This window comes from Branchiostoma lanceolatum, chromosome 7 (assembly GCF_035083965.1).
Source record: "Branchiostoma lanceolatum isolate klBraLanc5 chromosome 7, klBraLanc5.hap2, whole genome shotgun sequence".
NCBI classification, from domain to species: domain Eukaryota; kingdom Metazoa; phylum Chordata; class Leptocardii; order Amphioxiformes; family Branchiostomatidae; genus Branchiostoma; species Branchiostoma lanceolatum.
Genome location: NC_089728.1, coordinates 8249150 through 8275815, shown reverse-complemented (window position 1 = coordinate 8275815; position 26666 = coordinate 8249150). Strand labels below are relative to the sequence as shown.

Genomic DNA, 26666 nt, shown 5'->3' with positions numbered 1-26666 from the left:
TACGGGTCCTCACCAGAAGGTGACTTCATCGTGGGATAATGGTCTATGTAATTCTTGGCATGAAGTTTTCCATATTTATTTCAACTAAAGGCTTTGGTGATATATACGTATCTACATTGGGGTTATTGGTTTTGGACAACCTCGATTCATCCCGGCGTCTTGGGAATAGTAAAAGGAAGCACACTGTTAATCAAGCCCTTGGTGCCTTGTGCAATCAAACGCATTATATCATTATTACAGGCAAACCAACCAAATATTACTTCGTTTGGAAATTACATTATTGATTTAACCGCAATAAACCTTTTCTGAGAGATGGTTGAAATTACCGGACATATGCTGTTTCTCTTCAAACATACTAAGGATTTGTCGTATGAAACCTGTATTTTCATTGGGCGTCGAGGCTGATTACTACATGCCACAATGATTATAGTTTTCTGTCCGCTGTGGATGTTCAGACTCACCCCTACCCAAAGATGAGATGGTATAGTCTAACTGACGTAAGATACATAAGCCCTTATAGTGCTCTAAAAGGTTGCTGTTGCAGGTTTGGGATCAAGAAAGAATGACCCCAAGACAACGATAAGGAAGGACGAGATTGATAAGCCCGGTGTTACGTACAAGCTACAATGCGATCTGCATGTCAGCGGCGAAGACGACTGCACTTACAGGTTGAAGGAGACAAGCGTCAAAACAGGCTAGGGGTGCTCGGTTACCGGCCTGAGACACTGCGCTAGCTGAAAGAGAGAAGTGGACAGCCCAGCACTTTTTCTGTAGTTACTTCTTGAGGTGTAGGTAGATCTAGGACATCTTGGCGTGAATGACGCTGGTACCCCGCTCTTCAGTGATCGTGGTCCGTCCAGTGACCCTCAATTAGGCTTTCTCGGTGCAGTGCGTGTGCTGGGTGATAACGGTGTTCCGGAGACAGCTGCCACATCGTCTTTCTTTTGAAGAGCTTTATCTCCACCTACAATCTGCTGCCCCAACCAAATTTACAACATCAAACGTTTTGTTGTCGATGGCAGCGTTTTTCACAGCTAGAGAAGATCTTTAATCTGTGGTCTGCATCTCCTTGTTCTCGACATGGGCCACATGTCGTGATTTACAAGTCTATGGATCATCTTCAGGGCCTCCATTTCATGACAAGTGATATATGGTCTCGTAAGATAAAAGGCAAATCTGGGATTGCTTGAAATCTGGCGGATGTTGGCCACGGGCCAGATCATACGCTTTTGTCAGTTAGCATTGATAAGCAGGACACAGTCTGGTTACATCCTGATTCTGTAAAATGGGGGGAGTGATTGTGCTCGTGTCGACGGCTCTCTTGTTGCTCCAGTCGGCTGGGGCCGCGGTCTCCGACGGCGAGCCGAGGAACAGGAGCAGCATCAGCCCAGATGTCGACATCGTGGACAGATTTTTGCAGTACGTCGAAGACGTCGAACGAAACAAAGACAACTGTTCTGCAGGGACCTCCCTGAATCTGGGGGAAGGCGTTGTGCTCGACTATGGCAGGAAACGCTTCCAACCCCAAGCGATGGTGGCGGTAAACCGCGCCAACTTCCTCACCCGGCTTTGGAAGGACAACATCCCCAACATTGTGGACTCCGAGGGCTTCTTCTTCGAGGCGGTTCGATCCATGGTGGAGGCGGACGGAGCCTTGTTCGGCGCCGGGAACTGTTACGCCGAGTGGGAGTTCCGGGATCATCGACTCTTCTGTCCGTACGCCTACAGGACCGAGGACGGGAGAATCAATGTGAAGGACCTGTCCGTGGAGTACGATTACACGGGGAAGGAGTCAGAATGGTTTTACGAGGTCAGAAAGAACGCCATGGAGAGGAGCAGAGGAAACGTTACCATAGGTAAGCCTTTATAATTCATTGGGAATCCTACATGTAACAACCGTGACGCTCAGTTGTCGCTGTTGCTATTCATCTAGTTCCATTCCTGTCTTCTGTAGCATGGTGTATTTTTACAGGAGGATATGCTAACCTCATAGCCAAAATTTGTAAGGCACCTCCTCGAACATGGGACTCCCATTTTACGCCCCTACCGAAAGACGAGCACACCCCCAACTGAACTGCCCTTCCCAATTACCGACTAATTGAAACTAGGACCTCAACCGTGAGCTGAGGCTGCTACCAGTTGAGCTACAGGGACACCCCCGTGGCGTTCAGTGGATTTAGGAATTTCAATCCGATATCATTGACAAGTTAGCTCAGCTCAGGTCACCGTGATATTGACTCAATTTTGTTTAGTTGATTCCAAATTTGATAGAAAATTCTGACCAATTTCTTGCTATTCCAGGTATGTCATATCGTACCAAACTCCCTAACCACCTCACTAACACGACAGCAAATAAAGCAAGTATTGATAAACTATCAACAGAGAACAAGAAAGACGCATGATTAATTTCTCTTTACCCATCTAGGAATTAACTTTTGATTGTTTGGCTCATTGATTTTTGTAAGATGACTTTTTTTTTCTTTGCGTTGTTGCTGAATCAATAGAGTTGGTCCCACCACGACCATTACACATCCATTCTGACACATTCATTGTAAAATACACTCAAAACATAATTACATCTATTGAATGCTGAGTACTCTCGAGTTATAGTTACCAAGCTATGAATTTTGATTACTGAAATTACGGGATGAGTGGACGTTTTCATTCATGTGTGCCCACAACCCACTCTCTCCTTGGAAATGCAAGGTGTTGAAGGAAACACTACTGTTATAGTTATCTGTACGTGTTGATGTACTATAAATGCATTTAATTTCGTGGTAGTTTTATGTTCGTGGTTTTTGCGGTAACCTCTTCACCGCGAACTTAGAACCACCAAGAAAATGATTGCTAAATGTCTTCTGCCCGGCTACCACCTTGTTGCACCCGCGAATTTAAAACCGCCGCGAACACTGCATGTTCCCCCCACAGCGAACTTTTGAAAATCCATTTACAAGTACTCCGTCTCATGCAGTGTTTGCGGTGGTTTTATGTTCGCGGTTTTCGCAAACCTAGAACTACCAAGAAAATGGCTGTTTTGCTCAGCTACCACCTCTATGCACCCGCGAACTAAAAACTACCTTGAACTCTGCATGTTAACCCCTACAAAATTAAATCACCGCGAACTTAAATGCATTTACAAGTACTCCACCTAAAGGCATATTTTCACCTTCACCTTGAAAACAACACAGCAATATCGAACCAACCTTGGCCACACATAAAGGACGTAATGAGAAAGGTGACCCAGCGGTATCAAAGCCGCATGGATCTATTGATTTATTCACGTCGTTGGTATATGGCAATAATACGCATGGCATATCATTGCAGGATGTGACAGATATATGGGATCTGGAACGTTTGTTTTGATGAATTGGGATGGACATGTCCGTATTATTCATATTCAGTATACAGAATTCTGATCTACACTCATGTGGGAATGTCATATCCATTATCAGCTGCATTAACAATGCAATGACCGTCACGGCTGCTCCAAAACTCTGATGGCGTTTTTCCGACGCACAGAAGCTGTGTCAGTAGTTTACCACATACGTGAGGTTTCTAAAGAAGGAAACGTATTGGTGCATCGCCTGTTATACCACTACCGCTGTGTGTGATGATAAGAAACATGAATTACCCTGTAGGATACCAGATAGGAGATATCAAAACTTTTATACATAGTCCCAGTTGCGCAAATGTATTATTAGTTTGGCACAGCACCTATGGCTATTCAAAAGATGAACCTGAAGCGCCGTGTCGTTGTTATCTTTCATGCGTTACGCCCGCAAGCAGAATGGGATCAAGTTAAAACGGCAGGGATATTTCTATGATCTTTTTTTTCATTGTCATTTGGATTCACAAATGGTGCCAAGAATCTGTTCAGCAACCCACAGTTCTCAAAGATAAAGTAAAACTGGAAGATCTATGCGACCTCCCTCCCTGGTGACTACATACTGGCATTTGATAAGTTCGCAAGCATATATCTTGACGCTTGTGACAAATGCTGCTATTAGGAGCGCGATGTCGCTGGAAATTGTCTTCAAAGCGTCCAATCCATTATACTGGGCGTTTTAGCATACTGCGGAACACGGATGGACAGGGCCTATGTGCGAGAACACATGACAAACAGTTGCACTTAATAATGACCGTATGTTTCACCCGCTTTGATTTTATTACTATCGAGTTTGAATTCCATTCTACTGTTGAAGTGAGAGATGCCAGATAAAACGTCGATGGAAGACGACATCAGTCATTGATATCTATTATATCAATTCAAGTTGAAAGAATGTCGTTGATAAGTAATGATTGCATATATAGCGCACAATTACTGTGCCATCTGCTTCAATTTGAACATACCATATAATGTCACGGATGTATTTTATCGTTGCATCGGATGGGTCGTTATAAGAAAAGGTCAAAAGTGGTTCGCATATTAATGAAATAATTATATACTTTTATATGTCCTACGACCTAAATCGTTTTCCATGCGTGATGGTGATAACATTTAGTCATAACTTCAGTACGATCAGCGCCGCCTTGGCACCAATGCCTCATACGTGCAAGACATGACGAATTGTAGTAGCAGATGAGTTGCTCAAGTGCTTTTATCGGCCTTTGCAAGCCGCCCATGTCGTTGGGGGTGGCTGGTAGAAAAGGTTAATGCTTTACCCTTTAAGGGGTGGGTAGACATTGACCTTCACTGAGCTGTCATCTAGGTTTGGACGGATTTCTTTGACGCTAGCATTACTAGTATATAATTATATAGTTGCCTACATGAAATTGAAGCGAAGGAAGTCGGTAGCACATCTGACATTCTTTGGGGGGAAATGGTTTATATATTTTGCTGTGAATGACTTTCCGACGATGACTACCGAAAACTTTCGTGCGAACGCTGTCACGCAGCTCAGACGTTACAAGAACGCAGTGTATACGTCCGACATCGGTCGAGTAAGGTACGAACGCGCTTTGTGTTTGCACTTCAAGCGCGGTAATACGCTTCTCTCGCGGCACGATCTCTGTGCAGCGTATGCATAGCGTACTTGCAGCGCAGATACAACGCATGATGATCGAACGTATAGCGAATGTGAACTGCGTTCTTATAACGTCTGAGCTGCGTAACAGCGTTCGCACTTAAGTTTTCGGTAGTTTCAAAAATACCAGGCGTACTGGGCCGTACCTTGCGTGTGACTGCGTACCTAAAACTATCACAAAGCGATTGAAAAACGCATTAGGCGTATGACAAAAATGTTAATACGCAACTCACACGGACATGTTATACGCACAAGTGTGACAGGGCCGTACAACTGCGTGTTGACAAAATTTAATACGGAACTCACACGGAATGGCTTATACGCACAAGTGAGACAGGCGCTTTACACTAGTTTTCTAGCTTTATGTATTGTTGTCCTGATACAGCTGCAAATTAGTACAAAACCAGATAAATTACGGGGGAACTGGTGATCGGTATATTAAATGTTTTTATCCAAAGATAAGATCATATAGTTCTCGACACCATCCTGAATCATTTTGTAACGATGGTCTGAAAGAAAGAAGGTAATCCAAATTGAATGTACTTTCTCCCATTAGTGAGCGCTCTATCACAGGCAATGAACGTTTCATGTCACTTTCATCATAGTGTGTCTTGTTACTGACTAGAAATCTATATTGTCGACTCCCGCTTCCCGGAACAAATTGCGTTACACTTCGTACGTGATCTATATTTCTCAGAACTCAATCAATGTAACCTAATTAGAAACAGACGAAGTCTCTGAAACTTCAACTGTTGAGTGAACACAAATGTTCTCAGTAGTTTCACCTTAAGGTTTCGTATATTCTTACGAAATAATGAAACTAAACTCCAAGTGCCTCCGCGATAAGATCCACATTACTTTTTTTACCTCTGCTTTTTGAAACCAAATCTATGCACTTACAGAATTTGAAGAAGAGAACTTTTGAACAGATTTTCGTTACTGTTTGGAAGGAATATGGACGTATTCCAGCTTCCGTCAGCTTGATAGAGTAACATAACATAACATAACGTATAACATAACATGACATAACATAGCATAGCATATTATTTTGGTGTACACTGTGTACATTGTGTGTCAGTCATGATAGCTTGTGGACAAAACTGGTCACATGAAATTACGATCTTCATGTAATAAATGGACCATCTGGGCAAAGCGTATGAATTATCATTAAAAGTAATTCCTGTCGATTGCGAGGAAGATAAACTGAGTGGGACGCTAACTTGTTTTTCATCCCCGGTAATTGGTGATGAGTCGATGGTCTGGTATATCTTTTATACAGGGGCAATACATGTACATAATAGCATGGGTTGTTGTGTATGCAAATCCCATCATGATGTGATAGTACTTGATTTAATATTAAGTGATCCTAGGTCTAAATGTTACTGGCCTTTCCGGAACGTTTATCTTTAGTATTCCTCCCCTTGGGAAGCAAGAACCACTTGGTAAATGTCAATGTGATTTGGCAGATCGCTGTTAGGTGAAGGTTCCAAGGCCTGACGTTACAATGCAAATCTTGTGCCCGTCCATGCGGATCAGGCAGCGTATAAGCCTTAAACTATCTCGTTGATCGATTGCCGGCGCCGTGAGGCTGCGGTACCCAGGAGTATCCTCTCCAGATTGGGTGTGTACGTTAACTAATTACATTTGATGGGGAAACGAGATTTCTCAAACTAAATCCCTGATTTTTGAAACTCTAGGGCCTAATTCCATCACTCATTTCCCCGTATCTGATCGTACTGTGTACAGCTGTGATTAGAAGTTCTTATAAGTAATTTACCAAGTCGTTCTCTAGTTGTCGTACTATGAGCGGGTGTCTTCAGAAGAACGTCGCTAGAAAATGGCAAGACGACGCTCGTCAAATATGACCTTCATCAGTCTAGGACATTCATAACCAAGCAATGAGCAGGTCGACATCGGATGCTGCGAGCGTTGAATAATGAATTATGCAAACTCGCTGTGGATTTCAATAGTAATTGGAATCGTCAGATGAGATAAGATGTTGTTTACCCCAAGGCCACGTTTCTTCAAACAGTTCTGATCCCAATTACAAGTTTACCCACGAGTATTCTGAAAGGACATCGGGCCGTCTTTAAACGATATCCCTGACCTTGAGGAGAACCGTGACGAATAACGTCACCTCAATAGTAGCATCAGCCGTCATGTATGACATGCATTGATAAGTAAATGCATGGGAAATTAAGTCAGTAATGACCAACAGCCTCATCAGAGTGTGCATCAGGTAGGAGTTGGATCACTATGGCAGGGATTACACTAATGTAAAAACTTTCTACAAGGTCACACAAAGGTTATACGATCTACGGTGCTGTTGCTGCCAAAGGCGACCATTGGACGTCAGCGGCATCACCGTTGAACACAACCTAAAGTCGGATCAATGGTCATGAGGACAGCATATAAAAATGGAGGAGCACAGTAGTATATCATGACGCACTAAACGTTACCGTGGGATCCTTGGGACGCTAAGGACATAAAACGCTATATTTTCCTACATTGGAACGATAAGGTGAAGGTTCCATCAACGCCTGGTGGGATTTTCTCAACCATGCATTACTGCTGAGTGACATGGTAACTTAAATTGAGTATTTTCCCAGACTAATTTCAGCTTGTTCGGTAATACAGACAAGCCTAATGGCATTCCATTTGATGGCACATTTGGACTCATTTACGTTGAAAACGACCCACCAAAGTGGCAGCATCATCAAGATTGTATGGTGCATCCTATCATGACTATGATTGTATAGTTGGTAGGCTCTTTAGGTTGGTTGAATTTGTGGCATAAAAACGTGTATAGGAAGATCAGCTAAAGATGGGTCAGAAATTCTGGGTGATACGGAATGATATCAATACAGTATACAAAACAGAAAGTAGAATGCTACAGAGTGCCGATTTACTCTTCCAACTATGCAAAGGCACTGCAGAGGCCAATATGAGTTGGGATGAGACGCAAACCAAGTGTGTGAAAATGCAATTGAATTTTGACTCCATACAGAATTGAGTGGGGCTCTCTTGGCTCCATGGTAATTTAGAATAGAATGTCGTGTGCAAGCCATTGGAAACCCCTTTCAGTAATTGGGTATTTGCCGAAGCACGGATTACCCGTGGCAACTTTAGTTTTACCTTGTTCTTTTGAGTATCTGGCAAGTAACCAAGTTGCTAGGGAGTCTGCAGATGCAGGTCGGGGTTATAACACTTCGACACAGCTGTAATTTCTCCTTAGATTGTGCAATATCACTTTAAGATAGCTCACTTTGAATGCAATGAAGAGACTGTACAAAGAATTTCACCTGGCCATGGCTTGATGAATGGAGCAAGACTAGATAGTTGGGCCACGCTAAAATCAATGTTGGCACTGAGTGAAACGTAACACGTCGCTGTGAGTAAAGTTGCCATCGATCTTGGCGCCGATCCCAGGCCATTTGATCATCCGGTCATTCCGAGTGCGTCGCTTAATGAACTAAATGCACTCTACAAGTCATAGACCACCAAGAAGGTGAATGAGTGAAAACTTTAATCTTCTGGCAAAATGTCGGCAGCTTGACCTGCGAACGTCCGTTCAGCAATGTCACAAGATAACGTACTGTGGAAATTGACAGCTAAATATTCTAATGCCCAGTGGGCTAGACACGGCTGGTGTTTGAAGGTCAGATGTGACAGGCTATTCAAGTTCGGGCCGTTATCTTTTGCTTTTGCACATCATGGATTGTAGACAGTCTTTCTCTAGGGGCTTCCATTGTAAACCTGCCTTCATTTAGGTGAAGCGTATAAATATTGTTCAGTAAGATACAGCATGGCGGGGTCTACGTACGATTTGTCCTTATCTTTTGTGTACATCTTAAGTTATACATGTACATGTCACCTTGAACTGATTTTGCCTTTGCTGAACATAGTTATGGCTTACGTTTGATCTCTCTCGACATCTTATAATAGAGAACAACTTCGTGCAGATGTTTCTGCATTCGTTGTGATACATCTTTTCATCCATATAAAATGCTCATGGCTCATGGCTCAAAGACAGCACATACTTTCATGTATTTGCGCTCTATTCATTCCATTCGTCATACGTCTCTAGATTGCGGCCAGAATCTCCTCCACATCTGTACGCAGATACTCCACTTAAGACCCGTCATCTCACGTTAACAATAGATCTTCGGCTGCCACGGTACAGTCAGCCAGTCCATTTACGTAAGCTACGAGGATTAAGCTGCTGAAAGAAAAGGAAAGCAAGACGAATTACAGCGTAAACCTTATCTTTTCCACCGTGTAGAGACACGTCTGTAGGGAATAGCTGGATTGCTTGTTACCGGGGCAACAGTGTGTGTATAATGCTATGATATTAGAGGCTTAGGAAGTCCTTGTTATCGTATCAGCCACTGATCAAAACCATACATGACTGTTCACATAGTAACTGAATTCTCAGTAAAACTGATAAGAGATCTATGTACTTCGCTAACTCGTTGTCACGTAAAGTGGATGAAAGAAAATCAAATATTAGTTACAGGTACCTACTTCATAAGACTTTATAGAGCACAGTTGTTGGCAATCATGCAAATAACGATGTTGAATGATGTTGGTATAACAGCAAACTCTTTGAGCCCAAATGTTTAACCTTAACACTGATGCCTTGTACGACGTGCTTAGAATAATAGTTGATTTCAATTGGCCTCCATAGACACGTTTTGAAATCAATGTACTTCATAAAGCATAATTCTTTATGTTAGAGTTGGTTAGGAGATAATGATTATTTATCATACTTCGCAGGTCCGGTTCAATAAGAGAGCTATTACAACGAATTATGGCAGCGGCTTCGCCAGGGCAATAAAAATACCATGCTGTAAACATTTCTAAGTGATACAATTACCCCTATCATCCTAGCATCTTAAGTTATCATTGCTTGATACTGACTTACATACTATAAGCTACCAGGGCGGGCTCTTTGCTAAATCGCCGTGCGTTGTCTGATATGTGTGATAGTATCATCTGTCTAATATTCTATGTAAAAGTACACATGGAGCATAATTGCTGTGAAGAATAGATGCTCACATTTTACAAAGTGGGGGGACACCGTGGCATGATAATGATCCTATTATCCCATATCAACATAACCAAATCGAATGACTTTTGAATTAAAGCTGTTTGTTACCCTTTGGCAGGTCATAAGACAACAATTAGCATGGGAACAGTTTCCTGACAGATCGCATAAAGTCGGTCGTGTTAGTGATTAAATGAGGCATACAATTATAAGGCGATTGAAATAATAAAAACATCGTTAGAGATGCAATATTGTGGCAATCTTCAAGTGATTTCCGCTTCTCAGCAACAAGAATGCTAAAAATCGTTCCAGCCAGAAGATCTGCGTGCGAGGAGCGACAAACTCATCTGGCTTCACTCAATTATGTACCCCTTTAAATGTCCGACCGGATCCGCAGACCGTTATACAGTGCATCAGACTTCCTGGCGCAATATATCATGTTCTTGACTGTAGAACCACAGAGAGCTAAACCCCTCGTTGAACGTTTGTTTGAGCGGCAGGGCGTGCCTCCCTTGCTAACCAAAAAGGCCCATTAACGCCTAACTGTGTGTCTTTGAGGTTTTATCGATTAAACGATTCGGCCGATGTGGTCATGGCATCTGGCAAAGGGGTAAGTGAAATTTAAGTTACGACTGGGCTTGATCTGCAACTTTCCGAGGAATGATTCAGTCCAGTCCCAGTCGTTTGAGACATCTGAACGTGTCCTTGTTTGCAGTAGGTAACCATCTATCTGCCAACGCGAGACGGAGTTCGTGACCGGCATCTATGCGCTGGCTGTTGATTTACAATACGTGCAAATGTAACTTGTCGTTGATTCACTATTCTATTAGTGCCGGGGAGATGGTGGCATATGTATAAAGCAGTAATCTGTATCACCAGGGGAAATTACCTTAATATTTGTAGCATTCAAACTTGCTTTACAATCATCCATAACAAATCATCGTAATTTTCGGTACCGAGAGTTGATAGCCTTGAATTGATCACAATGCTAATTGATGCAAGACACACTAACTTTCCAATTACCTTGTTGGCTTCATGCCTAGATCCTGAATAGCGCGTGTATTTCAGGTGACACAAGAATGTTAGTATCAACCGGAACTCGTGGAATCAATTGAGTATTCTGGGGGCATTTTTCTCTGGAAATGCCCACTGCATCACATTATGACATCATGCAAGTGTGGCAATATTTCTGAAATAGACTTTTGACATTGTCTCTTTATGTTCAATGATCTTCGATTTTGTCTTTCAAACTTTACAAAACTAGCTCAATGCATATATTAGAATGTGGTACAATGTAGGAACTATTTCTTCATATCAGTGTATCCATCATTGATTTACCTATATTGCATGTACTTTCAATTAGTCACCGGGCGTGTATTTGCAATAAACTTAACATTATTCGTCTTTGTTTGTTTTTGTACAGGTCTCTTTACACAAAGATACAACACCACCGCTCATGCGGAGCCGATAGAAGATTCGTCCTTGTTGGTCAGCTACGAGGACGGCCATTGGAGCCTGCCCTACTTCGACTGTGGAGGCGGGAACATCTGGATGATGACTTTCACCGTGCCCGTGTTCGGATACCGAGACGACAGTTACTACTTCAAGTGAATACTCTCCAATATCCTTTGACGTAGATAGAATGCATTCTTTTGCTAGTGCTGTGTCGGGGTTGTGGAGGAAGCTAACATTACAATGACAAATAATCAGCAACATGCACTAAGTTCTGCAGCTTCGCAGTGGATGATTTGCAGCAAAGAGTAACTTGTCCCAACAGTCAATGTGAGTTCGCAACAATTTACCAACTATTTCCACTAATTGTTGTGTGCTAACGAGCAATACAGTAGCTCAGCTGCACGAATGTTGGTTTGAACGGAAGGAATAGTGAAACTTACATGCTCCCTTTGTTTTCACTTAACAGAGCTACGAGTGGAATTGACATTGACCTGAGGCAAGTGGATGTCAACCAGTGTGCCGACATGTCTGGAGAGGAGAGAAACGTTTTTGCTAATTCACACAAGTGCAAGCGAGACACTACAAAGGTACACATCCCCCGTGACGGTGATTTATTTCTTTTGTAGTCTATTTTTTGTGATTACAAAATTTAACACTGCATTGAATATGGTAAGGACAGTGCCTCATCGTGCGTTTGTCCATTGGGCTACCAGCAGTGAGCTACTCACTCTTATATTAGTAGCACACTTGCATCTATAACAGGTACTGTGTTCTTTGTCAGTGTGTGCCTATCTCAGGGCTCGGCTTCAAGGTGGGATCTTACCGGTGCGAGTGCAAGAAGGGCTTCTTCTTCCCGGACACGACCTCGTCAACACCGCACTACAACGGAACAGACGTGGAGCAGCACTACAAGAGGAAGAAGAGCGGCGTCACTAATGACTACGATAAGTCCTTCTCCTGTCTGCGATGCAGTCCTGGGTAATCAAGAGCTTAAATTGACTCATCCCCATGCGTGAAATCATTAATATTTCATCTCTAATTTTTGTTTTCAAATCAGAACGATAAGATTGGGTCTTAGTGGATCAAATCAATCAACTGCTGCTAATGAGCGTTAAGAAGAGAAGATAAAAGTGAAGCTTAGGTTCTGTTGATGTATCTGACCTATTTTTAATGTATTGTTAGTTGTGACGAGTGCATAGACGATCGTCCCTGTATCCTAGAGTGGGACTGGACGCTGCGTACCGGTGTGCTGGGTGCGCAGGTCCTGATTGTTGGCCTCATCATCCCAGTACTTCTGACGTTTACTTTCAAATACGCCGACGTCAAGGTAAGGTTCCAAAGACGTGAATGATTAATAAAACGTGCAACGTGGGAAGTTTTATTGAGGTCACCTGCTAACGATAGTCTGCTTCAATCAAGATGATCCCGTGATTATATATGTATCATTGAAGAATTCCGCAACATATCTACAATCTATTAGAATTCTAGTTGTAACTAGGTCATCAGAGCTTGTTACTTGTTATTCACGTGTGTTGCAGCTTATCTCTTGGACGCAATTAAGGTAAATCCTGGAATGAACACCTAATGCACTGATACGACATTTACTCACGGATACTGGCGCCCTACATATTCAAAGTAACACCCTCGCGACAGTACAAAGTCTCTTGGATTTGGGTCTTGTCTTCATTATCTAAATGGAATCTTCTTCTCTTCTTCATAGAGATTCATCAAACGCGTAAATCTAATGCAAGTTCCCATTAGTAACAGCATTTCAGGCGTGCTAAGACAGACGTCCGTCCCCCACCCACGCGCGAAGCTAAGCCTTTTTCATCACCAATCCATCCCAACACCAAAGTAATCTCAGTGACAATTACACAAAACCACGTCAGTCGCCAGCACACTGACAAGTTTAATCACGTAGGCAGCCATTATCATTTTAGGTATGTTAGATTGATTAGAAGGTGGGCTGTAATCTGGGGCGTCTGGAACATGACTTCTGTCGCCCGGCCGCGTCCCATGCATGTGCTCGAACCTTCAGTAGTTCTATTAAGTCTCCTTTGTTCTAGAAGATTGAATTGCAAAAAAGGTACTGCCAAGAGAACAAGGGAAAGGGTTAGCACTTAGATATGGCTTTCATCTTCCACATCAACGTTCATTATAGAGATACGTACTCTTCAATCCAATACCTTTGAAACAGTGTGGCTGACAGACCATAGCTCATGAAGACTATCTCATCCTCTGTGAGCCAGGATCTGCTAGTAATGCGTGAAGGATAGCTCATCTTATCTAACCGTTTAAAGTCACTTTTGAGAGGGGGACCCAAAACATAACTTTAATTTTCATGATGATTAAGACTTGGAAGAAGATACGACAATAAAAGAACCTCGTTAATTCTACAAACTCCCGATGTTACTCTTGATGGATTTACATGCATTTCGTTTGAATACAATTTGAGAGACGAACCATGTGTCATTTCTTTCATCGCACGCGTTGGATGATTAGGCTGCATACATTACGCTTGCTCACCAAACACACAATAGTCTATCTGATGGTAATTTGTTAACCACGTCTCGTGCTTCTAGTGTTCCAAAATAATGATTTTTGTCCCTCTGGGAAGGATTTGAGATGACTTTGGTGAACATTAGGTTTCTCATCTGGCAGATGGAGAACCTCCCTAATGATAGCCGAGGGCTGTAGCTACACATGTTACATCAGTCCTGGCACGCTACACAAATTGTAATTCACAGGGAGACACTGAGAGCTCTATATTCCAACCCCAAGTGGCCATCGCGTGCAGTGAAAAGTTCCGGTCTATATATTTTAAGTGCCAAGAAAGCTAGTTAGATCTGAACACTAAACCATTAATGATGTTATTGGCTTTTGAGTGAGACTAGAGGGTAGGCGCAAATCAAGTATTACTTTCCATGTTGGAGAAACAGCAGACTTCTAATCATATATAGTATATTTGCCCTCTTTAAGGAATTTAATGATTATCCGTACATTACTAATAGATTTAATCTATTAGTAATGTACAGATATGGTTGTTTTGTATTATAAAGATTACAACGGCGTAGTTGTTTGTGTTTGCGTGGAGCAGACTACCAATGAATGACACCATTTAAGAGTAAGAGACCATTGTGTGATACATGGGTATTTTCAGTCCGAAGATATCCAAGTCTTCGATGTAAAGCACGTGACAAATATAGACACAGCCATCCTCACAAGGCCTCGGTCTATGCCTTTCCTTTCACATCGCCCCTTTCAGTAATATTTTCTAACTTGCCACCATGGTATTTCCCGCATCACAGGCCTGTGAAATTGATGTCTATAGATCACATTAACGACAGCCCTGAGAGCAGTATACAGTAGTTCACGCGTAACTTGGACCTCCATTCACACAGCTGCGACCATTTTTATACTGCTGTAAGGCATAGTGCCATACGATAGGGACTCCGTCAACACGTACGTATACAACAAGTAAGTTCTATAATGCTGAGATAACTTGTGGATTAATATTGTTGTTGTTGTTGATTTATGTTTCGACTTAGGTGCTGAAGGCTGCGAGTCCGGTACTACTGCGACTTGTGCTCCTGGGGGCTCTACTCCTGTACTGCCCGGTACGAAGAATCTTCGTTATCTTTCTTTGATAGTTCACAAATATAATACAAACGCTAGTAAAACGTACTATTATAGCTCTCTTCTATACTGCTCGGTACTGAGGTTTACTCTACGAAAGCATATTTTGTTCCACCCTTCGTACATAATAGGTAATGCTAACAAATGCAAACTTCCTCAAGACCTTGCATGAAAATGATAGTTTTGTTCCTCTTCTTACTGAATATCTAAGGTCTGCTGCTTTGAGAATCTATGACACTCTATACTACACTTCCCACTACAATGACTTTCGTACTGCCTGAATGTTAGCATGCTGCAGGTATACTTTGCACACAAATCACGAGCTGTCCATCGTTCTGCAGTTGAGCTTTCCTTTCTGTTTTATTAAGCTCATCCAATTACCCTACGTTTCAATCGTCCTCTTCACCTCACTACGCCCCTGTGTGATCTGTGCCCAGGTTCTGGTGGCCTATTCACCGCCCACTGTGATCACCTGCACGCTCAAGTCATGGTTCCGCGAGGTCGGCTTTGCCGTGGCTTACGGTGCTCTGCTTCTAAAAACATGGAGGTACGTGAGCGGAATGAGGTTCCCTTATAGAAACACGCACACACACACACATATGTATATATATGCATACAAAGTTGAATTAGTGTGTAGTTCTATGCTTGAGGTGTCGCAATTGCGCTTCGCTTTCATACCCTAAAGAAGTTGAAGTCAATTATCTATAACCAAGGTAAAAAAAAGTTATCAAGCAAGAGAAGTTTCTTTCATCTTGAAGACCTTTTGGGGGGGAGTGCCTCGGTTAATTACACTGTATTCGCGCTATCTTTGCAGTTGCGATCTGACCTCCGGCTAGGATACAATGTAAAGTGCGATTAATGTGTTGAAAGTGTATCTCTGTCTATAAGTGATGCACGGTGCCGGGTGGTGTAATGGATAGACCCGGGGCTGTTCTTTACAAGAAACAGACGCTTCCTTTTTTCATTCTTATCTCAAGTCACCAAATCCAAGCGCTGATGAGCGGTATGCTGGGTAACGGCTTGTTGTTTTTAAAAAAAACAGACATGGTTCTGAATTCTGCTTCTTCATTAACATTGCAAACATCTGTCAGTTGAAACTATTTTCCACGACGTGACTTTTCTTGCAGCAATGAATGGGTTGATGAATGAAGAAAATGCTAGCCTTATAAAGCGAAGGTATCAAAGTTACCGATCGTGATTTAATGTTTATGGAGAGAGATATACAACACGACGTTGTTATGACTATCTTCCAGTAGCTCCGATGACTATCCTCTAGTAGCTCTGATGACTATCCTCTAGTAGCTCTGATGACTATCTTCCAGTAGTTCTGATGACTATCCTCCAGTAGCTCTGATGACTATCTTTCAGTTACTCTGATGACTATCTTCCAATAGTTCTGAAGACTAATCTCCATCGGTTCTTGTGACTATCCTCTAGTAGCTCTGATGACTACCTTCCAGTAGTTATGACTATCTCTCAGCGCAGTTCTGATGAATACTTACCAGTAGCTCTGATGATTATCTTCCAGTTTATATCAGGATATAGTCATATAAAAATGTGTATTTCTTCACAAGAGGTACACGTAGTAATCCTATACCTGATGTATTATCTAGTCCCCTGTAAAGAGAAATATTAGTTGTACCACCGAATAGCCTGATGAGATCAGGCTAGACTGACACCCTCCCCACCCCAATAAGGACTAAGTTGCTACCTGGGACGACTTTCCAATGTGATTGCAAGTTTTGATGGATATATCTGTATAAACCAGCGACAGATGCAATTTGTAACATTAACGCCACGCATATCTTCAGAGGGTTAGAGCGTAATAGTTAAACCATTCCTTCAGTCGAAGGATGCACCATCACAATAATGTCGAGACCTTAATTTGATAGGGGGAAATAGAGTTGGTACTGTCGTCAGAACCTAACGCGTCCTTAGACTTTTTGAACAAGAGTAACTATCTGTAATTCCTAAGAAATGAAAAAAGTAAGTTTTACTTGTTGATTCTTGATCCTCAGTGGTCTAACTAGGATGACTTAACATTAACTTTAATTCATATATTTGTCTTATTACGCCTCGACAGCATTATGATCTGAATTGCTGGCAGTCAGCCTATATTTGACCGCCTCAAGTCCTGCTTTCGTCGATTGCTCATTTAGTGAATTGATTCCAAGTTGATGTCTGTACCAAAAGAGCAGTGGTATGTCATCGGTCATACTTCAATAATAATTTTCATAGTAATACATTCGACAATTCGTTGATCAGTCAAGAAATATGAGAATGGGATCTTAAGAATAAACATCTTGTGTGGACTGAGAAGACTTACTGATAAACTCTCTAACTGGGATCTAGACGTGCTATGGAAGTCCGATAAATTCCAAAGAGTACTCATAACCATTGCCAAGTACGCTAAGTATAGATTTGCCTACAGTGATTTGCCTACAATAAATGGGACACATACGAATCTGTACTTCGATGAGATTACATTTATTGATGATATAGGCGAAATAGTGCTATAGTGAATTGATTTTGAGGCACTGAGTCGTTGATTTTGCCACGCAACATATGCTGGCGTGCTGAAGTAGCAATACAGCCGGAGATTCATTCTCATGCATTCCCACTATAGCTGGTTTTAAATGCCAACCTCCTGTTACATCAGTACAATGTGCTTTCCCGGCCATTGGGCTGATGGGATGGCGTCATTGCTAGCCTTTTACCCTTCCACTGTGACGAAAAAAGATAACTCAGGTAGGACACACTTTCTCGACGTTTCCCGGTGGGACCATCACTTACTACGGCTATCCTCTCCATCTAAATGGACTCAAGTGTATTGCGGCTTACCAGTGAAGATGTAGTTTTAAGGAGTTCTATAAGTAGCGTGGAGCCTCCCTGTGCTGTACGGTTAACAAACATGCATCCGTTATAATCAAATAGAGTTTAGTATCTTGATTTCAGCCGATCCTATCTCCGTGGATACGTTGGCAGTTGCATTGCATTAAACATCGGATAGCTTGTTTATGCAGTGCCCTTTGCAACGATGTTCAGTATGTTATGATCATACATTCGTGGGCTGAGCGCCAGGAATACTGCGCGTAGGTGGCGAAAAAAGTTCCAAAATTTCCCTTGATCATATATCTGTTGTTCTTTAATGATTAGTATCATGTTTTATGTAATTGAAAAGCTTGCAACTTTGGTATGATTATCAAGTGTGATAAATAAGCTTTTCAGTGATACATGATTGCATACAATTCTTAAAGTAACAACGGAGAAATGATTGGCCAAATCTAAGTTTCTGAACTTTTTGTGCTGACTGTATAATGCGAGTGTCATTAAAACTTTCTTCACAGAATTTCTGTGGTATTCCGCGTGAAGTCAGCCGCACCAGTCCGTATCACCGACCAGGACCTGATGAAGTACCTCCTCGGCATCGTCCTGATCTTCTCCGCCCACGTGGCCGTGCGAACCATCGTGGATCCACCCCGAGTGGTCACCAACAGGGCCCGAGGGGAGCTCAAGACCGTCCAGTGTCCGTCCAACTGGTGGGACCACTCAGCTGCTATCGGTAAGATGTTGTTGTTCACCTTGTAGTGTCTAGTGACATATAGGCCAGTAAGTTTCCTTGTTGCTTCTGTACCGGGGTAAATTCTGCGTGAAGGGGTTTCCTGCACTTTTCCTTTAAACGTGCTCGAGGCACGTCACTTCTGAAAAAACGGGTGCAGCACTAACCGGGATGCCATTCCCAGGATTTGAACCGGGGTCTCCAAGTTGCTAACTAATTGGGACCGGAAGCTCAGCTGTGAGGCTGCTATCAGTTGAGATACAGGGACATCCCTATCGAAGATTTTTGACACATATAGTCTATGCCATGTGCATCCAGATGCTTCATCCCTTTGAACGGGTCGCTTTGAGATGTTACATAAGATGAAAAGGTTTGGAATAAAAGCTGTCCCCCTGAGTAACATGCAGCATTCGTACGAGGCACAAAAGAATCCCATTGAAACACTCTTTTCAATTGAGCCCACGGTTGTTGATATCAAGTTGATATGTTACATAACGTCGCAAAGTTCTGAATAGAAGATGCCTCAATTTAGTTCCATTCCATTCACAATCTATGTAAGTCACGGGCTCTTTTGATAGGCTATGTCCATAAATCAAATTGTTACATAACATCGCAAAAGTTTTGAGTAGATACGGTTGCCTAAAGTTACTGACATCCTATCTACAATCTATGAAGGTATGTACTTTGAGCGGTGTGTTCACATACATTTATGACCAGCCCAGGCCTATTGGCTCTTTTAACTGTACATGTCTATCTTGATGTGCTTTTACTGATAATTGATGATGATATGAATCATCTCTGCATGTCGCTTACAGTCAACATATGTCAGCACTGTCGTTAGTCAACGCTTTTATCACATTAAGTTCCCCTTAACTCCTAATGCCGTCCGCCGATGGGAATAAGCTGCCATCATTTCAAAGGAATCAAATCTTCATTATGACACTAGAATGGGACTCATATGGTCGACCGAGGTACTAACAACCATATTAGGTTGACTTATGACTGCAAAAATGGAAAACAAAGTAGTTACACGAGCAATCCATTATCGACCTATCTACACTGACAGGATCATTTCCGAATTGTAGGTGCCATCAACTTTGTTGCTTAAGATGTCCATATCAAGTTCGTTCCCTTCTATCTACCGGTTAAATCTTCATAGTTTGCCTGATGATGATAACATGCTACTTTATCAGCAAAGTAATACCATGACTGGATTAAGTCTGAATCCGGCAGAGAAACTATTGTTTAAGATTGTCGTACTGTCGTATGAAATAGATGTCTAAGTCAGTGAGTGCATAAAACTACTTCGTTGTGATTCCGGCCCATAGCTTGACATATGTCCGGTTTATTTATGTGTATGATTCATCCACATATGGGTTTGCCAATATGATTACAGATGAATCTAAAGACTCGTACTCAAATTAAGCCCGTCATCTGAGGTTTCTGAATAACGGTGGTGCGATAAACAAGCACACTGCCACATCTCTTCATCTGACAATGACATTTTAACTGACATGATGATTGAACACTCTTCTATCCAATGTACATTACATTAAGTACGCCCATTCATCTCTCTCTATATTTCTAACCTGCCAAAGACAATATTTATACGGAGTGCTGCTGCTTGCGCCATTCGTCTTACGTACATCCGAAAATGGCGGTGTTCGAGCCACTGAAACTCATGCTTGTACACAAGAAAGGAGAAGAAATAAAATACGGACAGCTGCATCCCACACAGAAGCGGACTTTCTTGCTGCAAATAAGCCGCAACTCAGGGCGTGAAAGATAATCTTGACTCTAAGGGGAAGACTGGGAAACGAATGCTTGGTAGATTCAACGCCGCGGCAGTAGACACTGGTGCCGCTTCTGGTCATGGCTGATAGATGGACCTCCATTCTGAAAGCCACCTGGTGTGTTGATAGCGAGTCCCTCAAATTGGCTGCCCGCATCCGACCGAACAGGTCAAACCAAAGGTCACAGGGAAGAGGAATCATTTTTATTTCAATGGATCCCGGGAGAGCCAAATGGACTATTTCCTTCTTGATTAAAAGAGCCTCTTAACGGAGTTCTGTGCTCAGACGAAGTGGTAGTCTCAGGAGAGATTTGTCGCGCCTGTCCGGCCCGAGGCAGTTTTATTCAGACCTCCAGATCCCTCAGCATACTAGACGTCCCCTGACATTCTACCAGCTAGTGCCATGCACTTAAGATGGCAACATCAAACGGCATCGTAAAGTAAACATATAATGGCCGAGTGGCAACTACACTGAAGAGCTCGGTGTCTATTTGCAAAGTACAGAAAGCACTAACACATGCGTGCATTCCACTGCAATGCATCCATTGGTGGTATGGGCTGTTGCTTTTCGGTTCTCTCCAAAGTAATAGCTATTCCAGCAAACCCAGAGGGACTCACAAAATGGAGCGATGGGCAGAATAAGTCGTACATGCATTCATTATACGCCCATCAGCAGTCCATTAAACATAACCTTAAGGCCCCAGACCTTTTTTGCAGAACGTAACTGCTCTCAGGACCATCACCAAATCATCACAGTACAGTAACTACGGTCGACATGTCAATCATACCAGGAAATGTTTTCATTTTTTTCTGAACTCCTGCTAACGTTACATACAGTTGATTGATCTAAGTAATTCCTTCGTTGTCAACTTCCGTCCAGAGTGCCCGTGCTACTTCTGCGAGAATGGCCTGGGAATTTGACATCACCACACTTTATAATACCCCCACTCGCAACAGGAACTGTTTGTTACAGTGTTATGGTTAGGTCAATTGAAGCACTTTTTCAAGTTTTCAAACGCAGTTCTCAGTCTCATTCTGTTTTGTTCTGTTCTGTTCTGTCCAGGCGAACTCCTGCTGTTGGTATGGGGAATCCGCCTGTGCTGGGTGGTGCGCAAGGCTCCGTCGGAGTTCAACGAAAGCAAGTTTATCACCTGGGCCATCTACAACGAGACACTTCTATCTGTCTTCCTGAACATAGCCATGTAGGTCCATTCCATTAAAAACTAAAATCCCATCTCCGTGATGTATGTGGCACGCCATGTGTATCTAGGGCACGGAATATGAAATAAGTTGGACCGGAGAGGTGTCCTTTTAACACGTGTTGTTGTATTTCGCTTTTAAGACTAGTTGGAGCATCAAACTGATATCCAATGATTCTTGAGGGATCAGAGTGTTTACTTCTCTCGGTCTCAGAAGACTCTTCGGAATCCGGCAGAAATAAAGAAGCTGTAAATCGACCCCCGGGTGCTAAACTACATACCTGGCGGGTGATATTTCCCGACACGCCGCTGGGGTACAACTGTAGGCAAGTCAAACAGTGACACATGTAGCTGTCGTCTCTTTGAGGTTACCAACTCATCAACTTCACTCGATGCATAATTCAAACCCGTCTCGTCCTGCAATAGTCGTATCAGAAATTGTCAGGGCTATATATTCTATACTCTACATGTACTGTAATTTTCTGACGCTGTTTGAAACCACGTGCACGCAAATTGTAACAGCTATTAGACTAGATACAATTGCGACATGTTGTACAATCTACGTGATGACACTTCCTGAAAGGGGTAGACTTTTCCATTAGAGGGTCCGGACAAATGTGTTTCCCCAAATGAGTTTCTACATTCAGTTGTGAAACGAATAACAGTTGACGACTGCAATTCTTCTGACTGAGAGACACAATGGGCGCAGCCACAATGTGATCCCTAATGGGTTATACATAACAAGCTGGCGGTAATAGTTTGGTGACCACTATTGCTGGAAAACGTAACTTTCACGCATTCTAGCGGCTGGAGCAATGTCCGCAATTACAGTCACGATGATAACAGTGTACACACACTACACATTGAAAACGGCCACTGCAGCGAACTGGAACTTTAATACACGCCATGCGTACGGGGGATTGGGGCGCAGGTGGAGATGAATACAATGTACGTCACAAAAAGCGTGGTACTCCAACGCACTTTGTCACCAACTCCCTGTAGAGACAGATCATTGCTTTGACATCTCCGGCGGGAGCATTGAATTACATGACTTGCGGAAATAAAGAAGGCGTGGTTTTCTGAGACACAGACGTCACATAAGACGTCATACACGTACAGCCACCTTCTGGGCGTCTAGGGAGAAGACAATCTAGTTGACGCCACAGTACATCATCCAGCATATAGCCATTACAATCTGCCGATGCGATTCAACGTGATGTTTTTGGCTTGAAAACGTTTGACTGTCCATCATACTTATTTCTAGTCATACAAAAAATATAGAAAATGCAATGTAAGAGACTTTTATTGGCGGCATCATTGTGTTTATTACAATGTTTTCCTAATGTAGACGTTGAAAGAAACAGAAAAGGAGGGACAAATAGTGGTGTAATAATGAACACACATCTCTGGACACTTCCCTCCTGTAGGATCTTCCTCCAGGACCCAGCTGACCCGGATGTGCAGTATGTCCTCCTGTTCGCTCACAGCCAGCTGACTGCCACCATGATGCTCGGACTGCTCTTCGGTAGCAAGGTAAAAGGGTCTAGAGAGAAAAAAAGATCCATCATCAAAGTATTCTGCCATTTCTACCTCCGTATAAACGAAGGTATTGTTATCTGTTTGTGTGTTTGTTTGATTGCCTTTGTGTGAATACGTAGTGTGTGGATATTGCATAGGGGCAACATATAAGGCGAAAGTGGTGTAGTAGGACACTTGGGAGTATGGTTTGACTCTGGTGAGTCTGGTCTAATGGTGTTGCACTTGAGAGCCAGTATGACTCATGGTTACACCCCAACTGTAATTTCAGGTCATAAGGTGTATCCATGTAGATCTTATCACAACACTGCCAGTTGCACAAGGGTCATGTTTGTTTTGCTTCAATGTATCTTATCTATACAGTAGATCTGTACCATGTTAATGAAGCATGTATTGTTCCAGGTATACATGATCTACAAGTGTAAGCGCAGCAAGGATCTGACACAAACGGGAACCACAACGACGACACAGCCCAAGAGCACGCCGGCGAGCTCTGCATCGGGAAAGTTCCTGCTGACGAAGAAACCTGGGCAGCAGCTGCAGACACCGATAGAGGACTGGATCTTGGCAGACAGCCAGATTCCACTGAATACTGGACGCAGCCCCGCAGCAGCTGATAACGGGCCGGTTACCATTGAGGTAAAGGTAACACCAATCATACACTTGCGCCATTTCAGATATGTCCCCGCGAAAGGATACTGGATAGCCAAGCGAGAACGCAAGTGGGTTTACACCAAAACGAGGACGGAGAGACTTTTGGTTTTATCTTAAGCAGTCCCAGCCATCACGACCTGCACCTGGGTGACATATATACGTGTGTCAGACAAACTTCGGAACGTCTTGGTCTGTGCAGAGTTTGGTCTGCTCCTTCAAAGTTCATCCATAACGATATTGATTTTAAAATCCCGTGATTACTGTATTTTCTTACAGGTTGAGGTGGAACAGATTGAAAAGCTTCTTCAGGACGTCAGGGAGCGTTGCCGTTCCGGACTGGACAAAGACGACATCTTGAGAAAGGTGGAGGCCATGTTAGATGCCGGTGGCAGTGCTCAAGAACCCAGCCACATGAACAACGGGGTGCAGAGCACAGCTTAGGACTGATTTAAATGCAGACGGAGGGCAGTAGGATGTAACTATAAGCACCAATACGTCATGTTGGCCGCCTTAGAAAAATAAGCAAGAGCGCCACCAGCGTAGGATGACTGAAATCGACTTTTGGGGGGACGGTTTTGGTGACTGCTCAGGGGCGGAGCCTTTATAGATTGTGTAGCCCCAAAAGTAGTCACGGGGAATTTGGGAATTTTGATTTGTAGCGCATACGGAGTTATGCAGAGTGTTAGTTTTTAGCACTGTACTTTACATCAATGCTATAGCCGTTAAGTTTATCTTTGTGACGTGCATACCACTTTTGTGGAGTTGAATGGAGTGAAGGACATGAAACCAGACCAGTGACGAGTAGTTTTATACAGTAGAATCCGCTTAACTGCACCACCCATTTGTCAGCGTTTTTGGTGCAATTATCCGGCTGGTGCAATTATGCGAAATGCCCAGCTGGACCGCGCCACCATGGGCGAGGGGGTGTGTTGTTAGTCAGAAACACTAGCACAAAGAAAACAGACGAAATTATTCAGTTATTAACTTTATTTATTGACCCTTTGCTGAAAATAAAGAAATGACAACGAACCTGCTTTAAAAGATTTTGCATTCTTTTATTTTTCCATGCGATCTACCGCATTACAACACACGTAATGTTACAGGGGAGGCATTCTGAAACATCGTCATGCCACTCATGGGATAACAGTTTCTGTGTTACATTACGTAGAGTGCAGTTGTCGATTTACGTAAACCATGTACCGCCATGAAACTAGGAATTGAAACTAAAACTTGGTTACTGATTACGGGTGACCCTCCCGGGACCTCCCATACGATTCCTATCAACGTAACTGTCAATGGAGACCGCCTTCTTTTGTTACTCAAAAATGTTTTAAACGTATTGTCGGTATTGCGCATTTACACCGGCAGGCATCGGCTCGTTTGTACCGCGTTTTCCGATTTTAGCGCACCTTTTCAGTTAACTTGTCGAGGATTTTTGAAAAAAATGGTGCAGTTATCCGGCATTGGTGACCATGCGCGGTGCAGATATGCGGAGTCACTAACAATGCAGTGAATGGGAATCGGTTTTGGATATTGGGATTCGGTGCAGTTAAATGGAAGGTGCGTTTATCCGAGGTGCAATTAAGTGGCTTCGTCTGTATACTTTTGTCCTCTCACTTTTTCAGAGAGTCCGATTATAGGCTTAGCAGTAGGCTAACATCGACAAGTTAACTCTGAAAGTAAACATTTATAGAACTGTTTTGCCATATGCTTGGTTTCTATGAACCATGTGTTCATCAGCATATCTCTGCGCATGTTTTATCAGGTCTAAGGACAGGTACACGAAGAGTCAAAAACACGTAAAAGCATGACGATTACAGGATATTTGGAGTTTCTTTTATCACAACCAGGAATCTCAACTGCTGACGTTCCGGTGTCTGTCAGAGTACTGCTTCTCGCCGCTATAAGTAGCCGATGTAGGTGGCGCTTTTGCGGCGAGAACAACAGCTCTGAGGAAGGTGTCTAACAGACACCGAAACGTCAGCAGGTGAGATTCCTGGTTGTGATAAAAGAAATTCCAAATATCCTATGTTCTGCCAACCTGATGAAACTATTTTCGGATGACGATTACATTTCACTCATATGTAAGGTCATTGACATTGTTTATAATGTTCAAACATAAATATCTTGAATATCCAATACTAATGCCATGCAATGTACTTATTGCAAGGTGATATACAAATTTAGAATAATCTTATTCGTATCAGCAACACAAAAGCCATCAATATCAATTGACTTTCATGTCGAGCTTGAGTTAAAAGACCACCATTCTCCAGTGATTTTATCTATCAAATTCCGTTCTTTTTAACATAACCATTAAATATCTAGCTTTTGGTTAATGTTTCCATTCTGTTTTCACTTGGCTTCTGTATTACACTGAACCATTTGCAGGACACAGTGTCAATATTAAGGAATCAAATACCCCGTCTGTGCAGTTATATATACAGGAATATTGTCGATACCTTTTCGTGTAGAGATTTCGCAGAATGAACAATTTGGCGCAGATTCCTTGATACTTTTTGTTGTGTATGTTGCAGTTATTAGGTCGTGCTTTGTGGTTGAACACAATTTCGCGTTATTATATACTTTCAGCTAGCCGGGCATTATATATTGATTGGATAATGCGTAGTATATCTCTGGTTTATTGCGTAATCTATCAGTAATTATTGTAGTGGTTGTGGCAGTAACATGTGATGGTTGTTACTACAATATGATTTAATGCATCGATCGTCATGTCAATAAACGGAGCTGTAATTCTTTCGCA

The 26666-nt window shown here is 42.6% G+C and overlaps 1 protein-coding gene across 1 annotated transcript; it reads left to right on the top strand.

Annotated features, from left to right (window-relative positions):
* The first annotated feature begins 513 nt into the window (after window positions 1-513).
* LOC136439005 (probable G-protein coupled receptor CG31760) lies at window positions 514-26666 on the top strand. Its single transcript, XM_066434101.1, has 12 exons — window positions 514-1856; window positions 11495-11678; window positions 11993-12113; window positions 12308-12504; window positions 12709-12853; window positions 15075-15143; window positions 15600-15709; window positions 18510-18724; window positions 21577-21715; window positions 23140-23245; window positions 23651-23887; window positions 24179-26666. Exons 1-12 carry the CDS (start codon window positions 1286-1288, stop codon window positions 24341-24343), a joined length of 2259 nt encoding a protein of 752 aa, XP_066290198.1. The 5' UTR covers window positions 514-1285; the 3' UTR covers window positions 24344-26666.